The sequence below is a fragment of the Acanthaster planci genome, linkage group LG05, assembly GCF_054643075.1.
Source record: "Acanthaster planci isolate LZ-2023a linkage group LG05, COTS_SCS, whole genome shotgun sequence".
NCBI lineage: Eukaryota > Metazoa > Echinodermata > Asteroidea > Valvatida > Acanthasteridae > Acanthaster > Acanthaster planci.
Genome location: NC_141781.1, coordinates 1,465,266 through 1,484,106, shown reverse-complemented (window position 1 = coordinate 1,484,106; position 18,841 = coordinate 1,465,266). Strand labels below are relative to the sequence as shown.

General features: G+C 40.7%; 2 protein-coding genes across 5 annotated transcripts in view; one reads left to right on the top strand and one right to left on the bottom strand.

Moving 5' to 3' along the window:
- The window catches only part of LOC147798983 (zinc finger protein basonuclin-2-like), a 35,665-nt gene extending 25,886 nt beyond the window's left edge, over positions 1-9,779 (bottom strand). Inside the window, exons 1-4 of one of the 2 annotated variants that reach the window (XM_087136581.1) lie at positions 9,580-9,779; positions 5,139-5,241; positions 4,285-4,520; positions 781-3,922 (exon numbers count right to left, since the gene is read on the bottom strand). In XM_087136581.1, the coding sequence (XP_086992707.1) occupies positions 1,298-3,922; positions 4,285-4,520; positions 5,139-5,241; positions 9,580-9,645 (3,030 nt within the window). In that variant the 5' untranslated portion in view covers positions 9,646-9,779 and the 3' untranslated portion in view covers positions 781-1,297. Of the gene's footprint in view, positions 1-780; positions 3,923-4,284; positions 4,521-5,138; positions 5,242-9,579 lie in introns of those variants that run through there. The other variant, XM_087136582.1, reaches the window with a different exon arrangement.
- A 15-nt stretch (positions 9,780-9,794) lies between these two features.
- cntln (centlein) overlaps positions 9,795-18,841 on the top strand; it is an 82,129-nt gene continuing 73,082 nt past the window's right edge. For 2 of the 3 annotated variants that reach the window (XM_087136578.1, XM_087136580.1), the window contains exons 1-14: positions 9,795-9,949; positions 11,682-11,756; positions 12,226-12,314; positions 12,482-12,566; positions 13,008-13,051; positions 13,196-13,280; positions 13,698-13,779; positions 13,921-14,024; positions 14,631-14,687; positions 15,503-15,621; positions 16,623-16,732; positions 17,521-17,573; positions 18,059-18,258; positions 18,588-18,639. In XM_087136578.1, the coding sequence (XP_086992704.1) occupies positions 11,685-11,756; positions 12,226-12,314; positions 12,482-12,566; positions 13,008-13,051; positions 13,196-13,280; positions 13,698-13,779; positions 13,921-14,024; positions 14,631-14,687; positions 15,503-15,621; positions 16,623-16,732; positions 17,521-17,573; positions 18,059-18,258; positions 18,588-18,639 (1,152 nt within the window). In that variant the 5' untranslated portion in view covers positions 9,795-9,949; positions 11,682-11,684. The other variant, XM_087136579.1, reaches the window with a different exon arrangement.

The window sequence follows — 18,841 nt, the reverse complement described above, 5'->3', positions numbered from 1 at the left end:
GCTGTTCGACAAGTTGCTGTTGAACTGCAGCAACGTTTTCAGGAGTTCGCACTGTGCGCCTCCTTCCCGAATGACCCTTATTCAAATTAAGGCTTGTCCCATGTTCTCAGTATTTGTGCACATTTTACCAGATGGTCGACTTTGCCGGTGGATCCCTATCAGGGAAGGCTGCTTCCCTAAATGCAGCCTGCTGGGTGGCTTGAAAGCTCTTGTTTTCAAGAAATTTTGTCACGACAAACACTCCTTGCTCTTTGGCAAGTTGCACCATGTCGCTTCAAACACTTTACAACACTGCACTGGCCTACCTCGGGGCAGGTCAACACATTTAAACCAGATTATTGCATAACTTGAAAGTGACCAATTGTCCCTCATTCCTCATTAACATGACCTTTTATTATCACTTTCAACCAGGACAAGCATGACAGAGGAAAACTTCATTCACTGGTTTATCCAAAGTGTTACAACTGAGTTTGGATGCCCCATTTTCAAGACAATGGTGTTCAGTCATGCATGGCAGGAAGGATACCATCAAGGTATCATTAGAAAGAATACTGCTTCTACTATTCAGACATCCTTATACATTATAATCATATCTCATGGTTTGGGCATATTAACCCCTTTCCTCAGGGTTTGTTTTTTCCTGGTACACCCTGTATGTCTTCGGCTGGGAAGAATGTCACATTTGGTTTACACAAGTTTTCCAAATTGTTCAAATTTATCCCAGGTTTCAATAAAAAGGTTGAGATTACAAAACTAAGAAATCAATCTAAAGACTATAGCTTCGATCAATTGATTTTTTCTTTATGAATCATGAACATGGCATCACAGTGTGTAATGCCGATGCAATTAGAATTAATAAATATTAAACACGGTATATTTGTCTTGACATGAAAAAGACTTCCGTTCAAAACCTGTTTTCAACTTGCACAATAAAGCAGCAAGTTGGTGTACACACATGGGATTCATTTAATTGAAAGAAATAAATTACATTTGCAGCTGTGTCAAGGTCTAGAAATGAGCATGTTCAGAGTTTAAACGTACATATCTACAAAGTTTAGTTAAATAATTTAAAGCAGGACAAACTTGTATCAAGGCCCCAATATTAGGGCTGCATCCGAATCTGTTGTCTGGGGCTACAGTAGGTCTAAGTCTTCACTCCATTGAAAATACATGGAGAAGCATAGCAGACCACAGACCTAGCCGTAGCTCTGGAAACCCATTTCGGAAATGGCCTAAAATGTCACTGTTAAATCCTCTGTGTTGGTTGACAGAATGTACCTCCTGGAGAACTCCATTGCTACACATCTACTGGGTCAGTTCCACCAGGATTATCATCAGAATTGAGACAGTGTCTATGCAAGTTCGGATTCTGACTGTGTCTATTTCTGCTACGGACTGATGAAAACATGAGATTACAGCCCTGCACAGTGCATTTGTGCATTTCTCTCAGGTGGATGTTTTTGTAGTGAGTTCGCAAGGTGTCTTTGGTACTGTATGCCTTCTTGCAGATATTACAGATCAGGTTGCCCACAAATTTCAAGGGGTACAGATCTTTGGCAGGTGGGATGGGTGTTGAGTTGAACGTTTGGCTGTATGCCAGTGGGGACAAACCGTTTTGATCCACTTGCATGATGTAGCGCTGTTGTTGGGTGGAAGCATGATATGAAGAAGATGTAGCAGTGTTGTCTTGCATGGCATATCGGTGCCTTGAGGATGGTGGAAGCTCTTGTCTGGTCAGCTGGAGATCAATTTCATTTGGTGATGGTTGGCGGTGGCCGTTATCAATGGCATCTGTGCCCAGACTGGAATCCAGTCTGGGTTGCTTGAGCCGACTTTTGACTCCTTCAGAAGAATTGGTGCTGCTGGAGTCGGAGAGGCTGTGGCTTGAACCTTGCGTCAGGTCGGTCGCTTGCCCGAGTGGAGGGCAGTAGGTCAGATTTGGAGGCTGAGTTTGATCGAAGCCATCCTTCAGAGGAACCCCCTTCTCAAAAAGCTTGCGGTGGAGATTAAAGTTGGTGCTGTGGCGATCCCGACTGCGCCTGGAGGGAAACATGGCATTGCATCCCTCGATAGTACAAGCATGCATGAGCTTAAGATGGACATTCTGGTAATGAACCTTGACGGTCTGCTTACTCTGGAAGGTCTTGCCACAGAGATAGCAGGAAGGCAGGCCATCAGCATTCATATAGAAGCAAGTATCAATTCCGATCCCGAGCTGCTCTGCTACCTGACTGCGAATTCTATCTTGCTCCAGGTGCAGGTTTTCAATGTTCTGAGATCGGTTCATTGATACTCGCTCAGCTGATGGTCGTTCTTTTTGACCAAAGGCGCCAGGTGGGACGTAATGATACTCATTTGACGGACGGTCACTGTCTTCATGAGAAGTGGCTTCGTACTCGGTGATCTCTTCCAAATCTATTCCTGTTTCGTCCTCCTCAGCATCTTGCACATCATCCTCTTGTACTTCCGTGTCTTCCGTCTTAAATATCACACCTTCCACTTGGCAGTCTTCATCCTCCTCTTGCTTAGGGATGAAAAATTTCCTAGGGGCATTGCTCTTACGTTTCTTGAAGTGGTGCACAGCAAACGATGGCGAGTCTCTGGTCAGCTGTGATTGCTCTGAGTTGTCTGAAGGTCTGACATCCTTGGCAATTGGCTGGGATTCCACTGGCTCAGATGTTTCCATGAAATCTTCGGTCTCCTCCTTAATATTTGCCAGCTCTGCATTATTTTCAGGTGAATTTGGCTGCTTGATTGTTTCAGATGCACTAGTCATTTCAGAGGTTGAGTTGTTGGGTGATATTACAGTGCTGTTAGCAACACAGTTGCCTTGCTTTTCTTCACCATCTTTGCCATCTAAATACTTATCACCATACGCAACAGACGCCTTGTTCTCAGAAATTGAGGTGACATCATCAGTTACCATGGTAACATCATCATCATTGATGTCTTCCCTGTGGTCATCCTTTTCTCGATTCTCAAGCTGCAGCTGTGCATCCCTCCACAAGCCAACCCGCTGTTTACTACCACGGCGACTGTTGGACACAAACCTGTGAATCCGTGGACTAGGGTTGGCACTGTGGCGATTACGACTTCGCAGTGAGCTGAACGCCATGTTGCATCCCTCCACGGTACACCTGTACTTCACTTTGAGGTGAACAGCTCCAAAGTGAATTTTCCAGGTTCCTTTATCATAAAACCACTTGTTGCAAGTGTTACATTTGACCTGCTTGCTATTTGCAACAGATGAATATGGGGTCCAACTTCGTCTCTTTGAGAGCGTTGTCTTTCTGTGGCTTTTAAAAGAGAATGAAGAAAATCGTTTGGCAGATGCTGGGAACATACTAACACTGCTGTTTAATACCGTCGGAGCACTTGATCCACTTGTGGACGGTACATCATGAGTTGAATTAATTGCAGTGGCAGAGGATCTCTTTGGAGTATGTGGATTGGAATTGAGGGTTGCCATCCTGCCGCGGAGCCGTGGTGGGGGTTGAATCACCCCTGCTTTTAAGACAGTCTGTTCCAAGTTGGCGAGGTGGATGTTGTGAGCCGGCATGCCGCCATCCTGACAACTACCCTCTCCCTCAGCAACAGTCTGAGTCTTACCTGAAATACGCCCCTCGTTATCTTGTCGTTTTGCCAAAGTTCTCAAGGATGGAGGGGTTGGTGGCAGAATCTCAATATCCGGCGTGTCGCATGTACTGTTCAGATTGTGTCTTCCACTGATGCGCTCGATAAAAGCTCTGATATCTGACTCATTTTTTTTCTGGACTGACTGGGAGTCCACAGATTGGAGGTCTTGTAGCATGACTTCAGCAATGGACTTGGTCTCTCCAAAACGAAGGAACTGATTGAGGATGACAAGTTCCTCTTCCCTGGTAGCAACATTCCAATGTTGCAAGACTTTCCCATCTTGATCCTGCAGGGTATATGAGGAAGTTGGGAAAAGAAGAGAAAAGGTTAAACCGCAGGCTTTATGGCTGCAGGAAGTTGGAAGAATGGATGATCTTGATTCAATGTTATTGAAACAAATAATAATTTAACTTGATCCTTAAATTGAGAATTAAAGTAGGATTCCATGATTTCATTTAGATCAAATCTTTAGATGCTTTGATCTGCCTCAACTTATCCAAGATGAATTTGTGTGAACTGATGGACTGATTTTAAGGAAGTAGCTTGTCCACAAAAGTTTTCAAAATTTTGATCCCAATTTGGAATTGCTATTCTATTCCAACAATAACAGTCATTTGTAGTATTTTGTCAATAGCCTCAAGCGCCGACCTGCAGAATGTAGCCTCTTGCGTAGTCCTCCTGACTCCATCCCAACCCCAGCAGTATCCTATCCACCTCTTGGCTCTTCAGCACACTGAACAGTCGATCCAGGAGAATCCGCAGGCGGACGGGGGCAGCCTGGGCGCCGTACAGCATCAGGCTGGCCACGTCAAAGGCGATGTCCGAATGGACCACCTCCGCCAGCAGGGAAGGGAAGGCGTGGCCGGTGGAGAGCTTGTCCAAGGCTGCAAGGTGTTCAGGTGACGAAGGGGGAGGAGGATACACAGGGATGCCTCAGTGGCAAGCAATGTCAATTATCTCAGAGTTTAGACTAGGGTCCTGCGAAGATCTAAAAACATGTGGTCTCTAAATCTGCTTCTTCAAGAACTCCAGGCATCGAGTACATCTCAATTTGGACCTTTTTAACGGACAGCTTTGTTTGCAGTCATATCATACCGACCATCATCATTAACCCTAACGGTCATTTTCACATATAGCCCTATTCTCATTTTCAACAAAAGTCTCCTAATTATGTTTCCATTTATTAGCTTAATAAATTCAGAAAATGTGCACAACTTTCACATTCCATGTTCAACTTGACATACATCAAACATCTTCCAGAAAGTTTCTTTATTATATGCTCTGTCTGAAACCTTCATGATTTGTCTTTCATGTTTGATAAAGTTTGATAAACTGAAACTAAAAAAGAAATGGACATCACTGGGACAGAACCCAAACAGACAGCTCGTGATGTCATCCAAATCAGGCGATTTTTTTAACACATTTTAAATATAAGTTCATTTTCATCTACCATACTTTACAGAAGAGAAACGAAAACCTATTGAATATATCTTTCTACTAACCATGTGCAACCCAGCCGTGCCGACACTGCTCGCAAGTTCTCAGCTGACTCTTTCCCGGGGCAAAACACTCACATGAACAGGTGGGAAGTGTGCAACGAATGGACTATAGCAAAACAAAAACAAAAAACCCAAAACAGAGAAAGTTTGAGAAACAAAAAAAATAAGAGATTACGTGTCTGAAATGAACAGACCTTGGAAATGCGTCCTTTGCTTGAGAATGAAACAACACAAAATGTTTTAATATGACTTGTTGCTTATACATGTACAAACATTTGAAGTGCTTTGCTTATTTGTACTGTCCAGCCCACTATACATGATACTCAGGATCAGTAACATGTGCTCTGTGGTACAGAAAAGCTTGAACCATTGATCCGTTAACAGAAACGCAGGAAAAAAATATCAATTACAGTATACATCCACACTGAATTCACTTGCACAGAGCACTTCATTCTGACAAAGTAATCATTTACAGTCAATCCCAAATTTCCATGAATTTTCCCTACTAATCTCGAGCAAGCTTTCATCAGATTGTTGACTTCAATTAATTGGTTGAATTATCAAAGGGAAGTGTTAATTAGCTATTTATCTTCAAGGTCTGAGACAGGAAATTTAGGCATTACTACTACACATCAAGATCCGTTCTCTCAAAATGGACAAAGTAGGCCATTCCAATTTTGAAATGCTACACGCCTATAACCTATGCCCGACAAGGCCATCATACGAGAAATGCCACTGAACAAGGGAAAAAAAAACACAGCCAATACGGTACGTTCTAAATTCTAATTCATAAAATAAGGAACAAATTCGGAATCGTAGAAATCTATGCTTGGAGAGATTAAAGTAGCCTCTTCTTTAATATCTGTCGAAGACTACAGACAGCACCTTAAAGGTTTATGTTCAACTAATGTGTAATGTGGAAACTGAAGAGTCACAAAAAGCTGTCCTTGTAGGGTGGATGATGAGGCGCTCACAGCATTTTCTGTACACACATTTTGCCAAATTTTGCAATCCATGTCCTGGCCAAATCATTCTTATAAGCAATGAGTTTCTGTCTGTGTTAAGCAAATATGGAATTCAGACCAACTTGAATTTAAACTGTAATTCTGTTTCTGTGTTTGATGCTATTACTTTGCCCGTAAACCTTCTATCACTTTTTTTCACACAATACAGAGCTGATTCCCACCTAAAAGTGTAAATACTGAACTAAAATGATAATTACTTCTGGAGAAATGAAAGTGGCAATTGGATAGAGATACAACATCTTTATTAATCTAATAGTACAACTAAAAGGAACCTGTAGATTGGGGATTTTTTTCCAGTCCTGAGGGTTACAGGTAAGCAGTAAACTATAAACAAAGTTAGAATCTCGCTCCATTTCACTCAGATGTTATGCCTGAAGTTGCCCAGGAATGATAGAACTCAAAAATGCACCGTGACAAAAAAACAATTCCAGACACACTGCAATGAATGATTTCAATCAAGAACTAAGAAAAATGACATGCATCCAACTAAGCAGTAAAGTGTCTGAGAATGGATAGGACAAGAACGCTGGCTTATGGAGTACACACTAGTACTGACAGGGAGGGGCTGACGAACCAAGGCCCTTGACAACCCTTCCTATACAATACACAAGACACAACAAAATGTCAGACACTGGCACATAGCTTTTCTTGTTTCTGGCAGATCTCCCCAGCTCAGACAGACTAGAACCTTCTGACCCCCCCTCCCTCCCTCCCTCCTCTGCATCAGACTGCCCCACTCCTGCTCAGGGCAAGGAAGTGGCTCCGATAAATCATGCACTGGATCATCGTTATAATTATCTATCGATTCCCACCATCTGGCATGCAAGCCGGACTCCTGGGCTAGAGGCTTCACTGCTAATGCAGAGGGATTCCCGGTCACCCGCAAAAGCCTCCGGTATGTCGTCTGAGTTGGATTTTTTTCTTTACAAGAAAAATGCATTAAAGGATCAGAAATGTCTTATACTTGGGGTAAACTGGGTCATAACAAGCTCATCAAACTGTTCAATCATTTGTTTAAAAAGTGGCTTGCAGTAACAAATAAAACCCAGTCTCATATTTTTTCTGCCTTTGAGAAAGATTCTTCTAGGATTGAAACATCAGGTCCTCGCACTTTCTTGATTTATATTTTAGGTTACTTGTAGCCAGCAAGCAGTTTGCAGTAGTTTTTGAAAATATTATACATTACATGTTCATACTTTGTTTCTCTGATAGCAGACTCTGAATTCTTTACGTATTTTTTTCCAGCATGGTTGCCTATGAAATTATTGGTGTATTAATAAAAACAGGTAATTATGGTGGCCCTGGTGGGACATCGCCAATCATCGATATTGTTTGCAACCAAATTTATGACCCACTCTTCGGTCGCGAATATTGCTGTCAATATTTGCGACCAAAATTTACGACTTGCTCTTCCGTCGCGAGTGTTGACGCCAATATTTGTGACAAAATGCATGACTCGTTGGATCTCTGGTTGCAAATATTGCCGCCAATTTTTTTCTGGTAAACCAGGTACAGAGAAAAGTTGCTCGGCTGTGGACACAGCAATTTCTTTTTTAAATTGTACCCCCTCTTTGGTGTCAAAACAAGATCAAGTCGACAAATGTAGGTCATTGTGTGTACGCGTGAACACTTCATTTCCGCCTTGGTAGCTGCAATATTTGCGACCAGAGATACGAATCATGAATTTGGTTGCAAATATTGATGTCAGTATTCGCGACTGAAGAGCGAGTCGTGAATTTTGGTCGCAAATATTGATGGTAATATTCGCGACCAGAGAGCGAGTCTTGAATTCGGTCATGAATATTGATGTCAATATTGACAATTGGCGATGTCCCTCTAGGGCCACCATAGGTAATGCTTAGAGTCATCAATCACATTAAGAAGAAAATGGGTCATATGAGCATAATGTGGTTTTTCTAGTTTAACAAAAAGCAAAAAAAAAAAAAACCAATTTCAGTTGAGAGTTGCACATTTTCAACTAATAATGGCAAGATTACACAACACCACAAAATGGTAAATGTGTATACCAGTGACAGTAGGAACAGCTTGATGGAAACTCTCTAGGATGTATTGAATCTAGCCAATGAGTTGATTTTTAAGATTTTTCTTCATGTTAAAAGCCAAATCCTGGTATTTGTCAAACGTCAGAGTAGCTGTGGACAGCACAGACTCTCCAGAGACTACAAAAATGTATTGCATTTGCTTAAGATCATAACCTCCATTTCACTCGTCTGATTCTGAAATAATATCCAAATGTTCTTCCTGTCAAAAAAGTTTAAACAGTAGATAATATTTTTAAAATGCACCAAATTATAAAACAATAACCATTCTCCTCCAAAAGTAATTGAAAACATGTATCCCCTGGACTCAATACAGTGACTACATACCTATGTGACAATTAGAAAGGCCCTCCCCAAAATAATAAAGATATGCGAAGTACAAAGAGATGAAACAATGTTTACTACAAATGAACATCCTCGTGCTGCTTGGCCTATGTACTGTACATATTTTGACAGAGTAACAAGTTTTTCTTTCCATTGGGGAAATTTTGTTATGGGAGAGCTCTGTAAATTCTAGCACCGACAGAATCCCTCCGGGCCCGTGAGCGCTAGCACGGCACCAGCCCTCAGTGAACTGACCCACCGTTGTCGGTTGTCTGTAGCCCGCCTTTGATACGTGCCACGACACGCCAGTGCTGTGCGTCTCATGATAATGACCCCGACATTATGCATCATGAAGTCGCACTTGAAAGGAACACCCAACGAAACTGGTGATCTAGGCATGCATGCACATTTGTAGAAAACTACGATTAGGAACCTTGGAAAAAAAAAGTTTCCAAGAAGTTTAGAAAGACACAAACATAGGCCGACTAAAGATAATAAATCAGACTTTCGAGGAACCTGGAAAACTTCAACAATTTGACAAAAATTTAACAAGAAAAACAGTTTTAATTGTAACGCAAGTTGGCAAATGGTTTACAACAACTGATGCAGTGAATGGGAAACGTTCACAATTAATTAGGCAAGACATGCAAGATGACACGGACACTGGCTTTCACATAAACTGATCAGACGACATTCTCGACAGCGTACCCCGAAATGAAGAAATCACTGGGAGAATAGATACACTGAACACCACAGAGGTCTTATATTAACGGTGAAATGGCAAGATAGCCCATGAAGAGCCAGCTGCATTTTGTCGTCCATGTATGTCAATCGTGTCGTCAGCGCTGACGAGCCTGGCGCCGCTGTTGACCTGTCGCAAAACCGCCTGAAATGCCTCGGAAAATATCACACCTAAACACATCCAACCGCTCAAGAATTCACCAGCAAAGTAAAGGCACTCAGTGGCAGTAGATATGTGTACGTAAAAATGCAAGTGGCTGTCATTAAAACTGAGAAAATGTGGCATTTACTCACCGTTGCCATTGTGAAATTCCCAGTGCGGTACAGTGAGTAGCTTGGCCATACAACGAGCGCTAGCATAAAGCAGACGACCAACACACAGTGTGCACGTAAAACACAGCGCGTGTATCGTCTCCACTGCGCGCGTCGTGGCTTTTGTACACATTCTTATGACGTTTTTTTGACATTGACAAAATGCGACACCAAAATAGACTGGTGCTTGAACAAACATCGCACAAAAGCATAGCGCAGATAGCGCGGAAGCCGCGGTTATTTCAAACCGTCGAAGTGTCCAATTTCCAGGAGATAATGCCCAGAACGTCCAGAGCGATCGAGTACGACTTTGTGAGGATGTTTTGAGTTTTACACCAGTTTGAAACTGAAGGTACAGTGCAGATGGTATATCGTGTCTGACTTACTATTGGGAGCTCTGAGAATTGCTGAAACATAACCTGGGCCCGAGAAAAATGAACGTTTATAGGCCTAGTCCCTGAACCGAAGTGAAAATGTGCCGTAGGCTATGCACGTAGGCCCACGGGCATGGCGGTGCCGAGTGATCTTCTGGAAGAGTCATACCCCCAGAACCGGGGGACTGTATACTTGGGGACCCCCATTTTTTGACATTTTAATCCTGCAAAACTGGTAAGTCCCCCCGCCTCCCCCAAAAAGAAAGGCAACACTCTCTTTATTGCGCTGATCCAATTTGTTGGAAATTTAAATTGTAAATTGTGAGAAAATGTGACTTTTTTTTACTGATAAACTAACCATGCAAATCTGAATTCACCATTTGTCATGTGTTAAACCACTCACAGTTTCCCCTCAAAATTTCCCCCAAAACTCATAACCCTGCCCTTTTTTGACAACATTAGCCCTACAGTTATTGAGCATGATGGCACAGTCATCTACCAAGGTCAATTCAAAACTTAAAATGTAATTCTCCCTACTATTATAGGAACAAGGTCCCCAAATTTACAATCTCCCAGAACTGTGGGGTTAGACGTCCGCCCCGCAGCCAATTTATTTATTTACTTATGTTACTTTAATAGGCCTACACTTTCTACTTGCCAACAACATATAAAATAGGTACCAGATATAGGCCTACATCTGTTAGCCTATCAATACTAAAATCCATTAAATTGCAAAACTACACGACAGCCCAATAAAAGACTGAGGACAGTCCTAACTGACTTAAATGAGCCAGTGCGTTGCAAGTGATGGAACAGGTGTCAAGTACCTCTAACGGGCCCTCCTACCACCAGAAGACACAGGGAACTAAACTAAATAAAAGAGAAGGACGAAAAAAGGACGTCCATGGGGGGAGAGACAAGATGAATAGAACTTTATAATATTTATTCATTTATTTATTATTATTTATTTGGCATTCGTGGAAGAACAGTATACTGAACAAGAGACAACACATGTAAAGATTGCAAGGACAAAGACTGAAGCTAACTTGATAACTGTTACCCAAAGGGCCTTCTCTTCCAATACTACTAACTACATGTATATGTACATGTATGAACATATATTCTAATAGAATTAAATTAAATAAATGAATATACTGTAAGATGTTAAAAACAGCAGGACTATTTTAACTTAAATCAAAATTGTATAGGCTTATACTTAGGTTTATTTAGCTGTTTAGTTTTAAAATCCAGCTTCTTTGAAGAAACCGTGCTTTGGAATCACACAAAAGAATTCTTGATGTTCAGTTAAAATTTTGTATTTGGTTAATTATGTTAGTTATGTCAGGACAATTTTGTTTGCAATATAATGTTTTGAAAACTTTGGAGAGAGTTCCATATTCTGAAACACTAATTTTCCCTTTAAAAGTTGTAAAAACCTCGAGTAAAGTGATGACGTCCTAAAGAGTGAAATTTAGCTAAAGAAAGTCTTTCATATGTGCACAGGGGCAGTAAGTGTTGTCCGTATATGGAACTCTTTCCAAAGTTTTTTACTTTTGGTGGAGCCCATAGCTAGCCTATTGTGCCAATAACAGTTTTTAATACTCTTGGTAAAGAAATATTCAACAAGTTTATAACATACATAAAATGAAACTATCATTTATAAACTTGTACATGTAGCATTTTCTTAGAAATGTATCTTTGTTGTTATAGCCCATGACTTCATCAGAACTCAGTCAACTCCAAGCCCAGAATCGGGCTTTGTCTGAAGAACTGTCACAGTGTCAGGTAACATTTTCATTCCCATGCCTTCCGTGTTCTCCCCCCCCTACCGCATCAGTCAAACCTCTAAATTTTATTTCCTGGTCGGTAAAAGTTCCAAATATGGATGTCACTAATTTTCGTTTGTAGTGCTTTACTAGCCATCAGAACATGATAACATGTCCTAAAAAAGTCCTAAAGGTGTCAATTGATGTCTGTGAATGGAACTCTTTCGTTAAAGTCCTGTTAAACCTGTTTCTCCACAAGTAATTCAAATATAATAAAATAATGCATGAAGATGTTCCTATCAATTTATGATTTACAAAAGTTTGAAAACCAACAAGATCTACTTCTTTTGGGGTGTGTCTTCACGGTCATACAATACACAAACAATATTGTTCCACATTCATTTAAAGTTTCTGAACTATATCTACAACTGACAGGTTTTTCTTAGCCGTGTCATTGTTCCCTTTTTCTTTGACCATTTTCTCTACAGGCTGACAAGGAGTTTGTTTGGTCTCTGTGGAAGAGACTACAGGTTGCCAACCCAGATGTGACACAGGCAATCAGTTTAGTTGTCCAAAGGTCAGTCAAAATAAAATTATGGTCGCATTTATGATAACCATTCTTTCTTTCCTCACACTGTTACACATGTAATAAAGAACTCTTTGAAGACATTGAAGGAAGAGTTTTGATTTGATTGTCGATATTGAATTTGAATTGATTCCGTTTTTATTTCATGCCATTCGCAGGGAGAAAGAGAAAGCAGAGTTGAAGGATCGGAAAGTTCTAGAGATCTTACAAATTAAGGATGACCGCATCGCAGAATTGGAAAGGGTAAGAACAATCAAAAATGAAACTCTTCATCGACACTCCGCCATTTAAAACAAGAAGAAGCTTGTTCCAACTTGGGCAGCTGACTTAACATGGGTTTTTCTTTTGAGGTATGTTTTTGCTTGCGATACATGTGATTGTTGAACCCATGAGGGCTTGGGTTCGAGTCTAATCTGAATATGCTTAGGAAAGTTTTTCAACAAGGTCTGTGAAAAATCTGGCAGTGCATTGCATGATAAATTGTGTTGGCAAAGGGATAAAAATGAAAAATTAAAAAGTTGTAAAAAGGTCAGTGCATTCATTTTCTCTTGATTGATTGCAGATGTGGTAATGGCTTGGTCCGTGACATTCATGGTCGACATGAGATGTAAAGAGTTATTTAGTTTAAAACATAGAGATACTTGTATGTACTTGATGGGTTAACGGTTGCTTTTTCCCCGACAGCTGTTGTCTCAACAGCAAGATGAACTCAAAGGCTTTGTTTCAAGGTAAATTTATTGATATTTTACTTTGTATTGTGGATTATTTGTTCTAATTATTCCTTTTGATATAACTGGAAAAGAATTTATTTGCAGATTTATACTTGTCGATTAAGTGTTTGTTTTGTCTTGGTGAATTTTGCTTCCTTTCAGGAAAATTGAAGTGGATGATGAAAAGAAGAAATTCCAAAAAGAAAACCAGCTGCTGAAGGAGAAACAACTGCAGCTAGAACAGCTGGTAACAAAAGTCCTTAAAATGACCTCTCTGAGGACTTTATCTAACTCTTAGCTTCTCAAGATATGATATTTCACTGTGTTGGGATATTTTACAATAGGAATTATGCTTTGAAGTTTTCTCACATGGTGAAACACGTCTTTCAAAGAGGTGAAGAGAGTTTCCATTTTGTTAAAGGCGTTCACTGTTAAACTGATGCAGCTCAACTTGCTTCAAGGATCAGGTTTTTGGGTTAGTGAATCATCTGTTTCAGTGTTTTCTCTGTTCCAAGAAAAGCTGAATGCCTAACTTGATAATTCGGCCCCTGGACTGAAGAAAATTTAGTTCCAAGTTTGTCTGTAGAGTTGGGTCTGAAACAATTTGGAAGTGCTTGAACGTTGATTTAAGTGAGAGTGATATGACCCTATGCTTTCTTTGCAGCTCCAGTCCAAAGATGTTCGGCTAAAAAATACTGAAGTGATCAACAAAGAAACCCTGGAGAAACTCCAAAATGAAAAGAAAGGTACTCCGTCAATAACTGGAAAGAATGATTTGTCATATCCTCATATCCTCACCTTTGCAGGGTGTTGCATGTTAGTGCTTGTCCATCTTTGCTATGATGAAGTGTTTCAACAACTCTTGAATATTTTGGCCGCCTGTTTAGAGTGTGAGAGACAGATCACCAGCGTAACCATTGAGCTTGAGAAGGAAAAGCAGTCCACAATCCGGCTACAGGCCACCAACTTGGACTTCCAAAATAAAATAAAGGTTTGTATTTTGATAGGAGTTAATTAACCATATTTGGTCTCCACATTCAAAAGCTGTCTAGTTATAGATCTATCCGTTGCGAGCGAAACAAAAAAGGGCGCGTTTTTTGGTACTCGCTGCAGAGGCGCGTGTTTATAATGGAGATCAGGGGCGCATTTGATGAGGAGCATGCTGAGTACGCGTGACAAATTTACTCCAGAATGTGTGGTCTTGGCGTACACTCAGAATGTGAGCAAGAACCCGCTTGGAAAACTTACTACCATCTGTCGTTCTTTTGCCGCTTTGGGGTGCACTTTAGCTCAGGGTGGATAGGTACCTGCATGTGTCAGTTGTAATAAACATGTTTTAGGTTTGTTACTGTTCAAGAATTTAGAACATTAGCTGCCTCTCTCATATTTCAAACTTAAGCTGGAGGTTTTGACAGATTTTGCTGGATGAAATTAAAGGCAACCTACCCTGCTGCTACGAGACATCTACATCTTGGTTCTTGCTGTGTAGAACTTCCTGCATCCTTTTTGTTTGGGGATGATTGGTTAAATTCATCTGAAGTTGTTATTTCCAACATTTGCCCATGGATTAAACGTTTGAGTATGCTCTGATTTATAGGACCTTGAGAAGGATATTGAAGCAATCACACAAACTGCCCAGAAGGCAGCTCGTGAGGTCAGTGCATCATACTTTTATTCCTCACTGTTTTAAGTTTGAGGAGTTTTAGCACAAGTTTCTGCTCAGTGATGAATCTTATTTCTAGTGGAGAGCCAAAGGCGATACATCATCTTGTTTTGTCAATTGCCAAGGTACTGTAGAGGTTCTGCATAAAAGTCACTGAGCCATTTCCCTGTGCTGTTTCACTGTGGCAATTGAGGTCACACTGGTTGACTCCATGCAAACACATGATATCAGTGCATGCATACCTACAAGTATACTCACTTGAGGTTACTGTAGCCATTCTAGGAAAATATGGTTGAATGTGTTGAGATTTAGCTCTTTTTAAAGGCCATTTATCCATTGTTACTACTGTTTTGATGTTGACTTTTCCCAGAGAAAATTGAAATGCTGCCAAGTTTTATTTCACATCTTGAAATTCCCGAACATTTTCATTGGTAGTAAGTTAGTCTTTAGAAGCCAATTTGGTATTTTCAAAAAGGTGTGGTCATTTGAAATCATAGCGCACACGAGAGTCACTGTATTGCCATGCTGATAGGGCAGACCCCGGGCACAAGTATTGCTCTTCTTGAATGACCTCAGATGCGCTTCATTTGGATTGTAATGCTCTGTGTGAACACTAAATTGGCTCATCACCAACTACCAGTGTACAAATGTCAGTCATTGTAAATGGTCACGGTTATCAGTTAAGTCCTAAATGTTGACGGCAACCTGACTGTTGCGTAATTGCACCAACAGTTTGATCAGGATCTCAGAAGTGTATTTTAGACTGATCAGCTTACTGATGTGCATTGGTGAATTGGATTTGTTAGGAAGATGGACACTTGCAGAAAATGAAGGAGTTGGAGGGGACGGTGCGTCGGCTTCAAGAGGAGCTGAGGAAAAAGAGAAGTGAGCTTGTTGAACAGCAAAAGGAATCCAGCAAACTGAGGTGAGAGGTCATACTCGGTTGTGTTTCATTCTCGTTTGTTAGCAGAAATATATTGCCTTGCATGATGCGATATTGTTTGAATTCATATCTCTGAAAAGTGAAATACAATTTTCACTTCTGTCTGTCCTCAACTATCCCAGGTCATCAGTTTAGTTTATGCCCTAATAACAAAAGCACATTTGCAAATTATTGTCATAGAACTGTCCAAAGTGTGTTGTTTTGGTTAATTTTTTACTGGTTTATTAGGTCAATTCATGGTCAGACTATGTTCATACCAGCTGTGTACTTCTGAGACTTCTTGCTTAATTTGGGAATACATTAGGATCAAGTGGCAATGGATTTCATTTTTTTGGCCTGCATACAATGTAGGTCATTCTATAAATTAGGGGTCCAATTTTTTGTGTGTCCCTGTCACACCTGACATATAATTTTTGTAAGTTCAGAACATATTTTGTAATTCCAAGAGTGATGAATTAATGCAAATTACCTGCCAAACAAATGAAAATAGTTTGAAACCAATTTGAATGATATTTCCATGTCAAATGACACAGGTCAGGTGTAACAGGGACAGTAAAATGTCACACTTGGACACCGCCCAAAGATGCAAGGGACGTGTTCATTCTATGGTCTTGGAGCCTCTGTGGAAAGGCCTATAGTATGGCACTCTCTTGAGACTGCTTCTGTACATGGAGGCTGAATTGCCATCAGTAATTGGACACAAAAGGTCACTGATCTTTGGAATTCACAAGTGAAGGCATTTCTTTGGTATATTTGCCCACAGTGACTTTCCTTTCCATGATTGATTCTGTAAAGAAAGTGGATAAGCCTGTGTAGTATTGGACTTGGTTGAAATCAGTGAAATGGTGAAAACAAAAGCTGGCTTCTCCTTACCCGGTGTAGAGTTGATTGTTAACGCTAGACAGCATGTCAAAACACGGCATCCTATTGAGGGCAACGGAGATAATTAGAATAGCAACAAGTAATTATTTGGAATGTTGTAGGAAGGAGATATCTGATATACAGACCACCAACAGCAAGGCCATGGAGCATGCAAACCAACAGGCAGATGTCATACAACAGCTACAAACATTGCAATTTGACACACAGAAAGGTATCGGTTGTATTTTTAATCTCCACATCATACTTCTCTCAAACTCCCCTTAACCTCTTGCTGCCGGAGTTATTTTGAAGTTGCATGATGTAAAACCAGGGGGTTTTCAAGATTTTCCATTTTCAAGATTCTTAAAAAAATCGTAACTTCATTTACTGGACATTTACACCCACACAAATGACTGTCTGGTGGCTACTCTAATCGGACAGACAACATCTATTGATGCTCGAGTATTTCTGCCAGGCCTGCCGCCTGGTAAAAAGAGCCCAGGTTGTGCAGTGTTAGAAAAGTTTCTTTTGTTCCCAAACCTGGCACAGTGCACTGCTGACGTCTTGTCAATAGGGGCCAGATTAGTGTGCAGCGGTTTTGTATCATTTATCGCTGGAGCACTTTTGTCCCCAGTGGTAATCCACTCACACTAAATGCCACAATCTTTCAATCTTGGTGTAAATCCACAATCTTGGTGTAATCTTTCAAAACAATGACGGATTTCCTCCGCTATTGATAACTGAAAAAATGTTGGCAATTCCCAGCATTTCGTTTGTTTGTTCCGAGTACGGTCTTTTGTTACAAGGCCCAGCTCTTTTGTCCAATTTCGGCAGCCCGGCTTTGCGTATAAACCCAGGGTACCCGAAACCAGGTGCCCGGCAGCATGTGGTTAACATTAGAGGTCATTTTAGCTATCTGTGGTGAGAATTTGAAATTATCTGGATTATTCCATTTTGTTAAATGTGGGTTGCAGTTCCTACACAAATTGACTGCTTAAGATCTTTTTTCTTTGTCTTCAGTTTTAAAGAACCAAGAAGATGCACACAAGATCGAAGTTTCTTCTTTTCAAATGGCAAGTTTATCAATGCATTAAAAGGCATTCATTGTAAGGCTTTAAGTTACATAGCCTAATATCAGTTCTAATTTATTTTCATCTATTGGAGACTCTGCATGTATATTATGCAGAAGTCCTCAGTGCTGAGAGTACATTACTGCTCTAACTAGCACCAGCTGTAGTGCACCCATACACAAGATGTTTACTTTCATGCTGCACATTTTGTGTTTATTCAACTGAAAATCTGTCATGTGAACTGTGAGTGGTACACACGTGCATGGACCACTGTGCAGTTTTATTTGGCCTTGTCGTGCTTACGTGAACATGTAAATCACCAACATGTATACTTCCTACTGTTACTCATTCCTCATATTTCAATATGATGTTTCACCCACCTCAGAGGGTTAGAGTGGATTAAATTGTCATAGATGTGAGTTCATTATGACCAATGAAACTACTCACAGGTGTACATGTATCTGACAGAGTTTTCTTCTGTTTTGTAGACGTACCAAGAGCTACAGTCTCGCTACAAAGCATCCAGAACATCAGAGCAACAGCTGAGACAGCGACTGTCGGAGGCAGAAAGACAGTTGTCACAGCGGAAGGCAACAAAGGACATTGGGATCCAGGTCAATCTGGTGGTTGATGGAAGGGTGTGGGAAAGAAGTGATGAAGAGAGGGAAGCAGAGATGCAGAGAAAGAGGTATTTGGGTTTGGATGAGGGCGCTGTACAGGCATCCCTGTGTGGTTTGTGCAGGAGTGAGCAGTGCTAGGATGTGATGACTTCATATATCTGCCCAGCCAGGACATCTAGGAAGGTTTTGTCTTGGCTGAGTTGAAAAAATGATCGACTCACAGATGTCTTTTCTGTGGATGCTTGAACTGAATTTCAGTACTTATAAAGAATGAATTAACTGAGCCTACTGTGAGCCAATTTTGCATTTCAATGGTGTATGTACAAAATGATTTTGGCAAGCTCATTTGTAATCGTTTCTTGAAATGAGATTTAAAAGTGATTTTCCTTTATCGTAGCTTTCAGAGACATCAGTGGGAAAGGGATGATCTTGATGACAGATATAGAGCTGTAAGTGCCAAAGTCATCTAATATTGTGAACGAATTGTTGCAAAAATTCTTCAAAATGGACGTCAATTTTTGTGCCAGATTGGTGTGATATTCTGTTGTATATCTGACGTGTAATTCCATGTGCAGTTTCTGCTTGATGTTGATACTGCTCAGCGAGTTGAGATGGTTTCTTCAGTGCTTTATTGACATGACGACTGAGGTC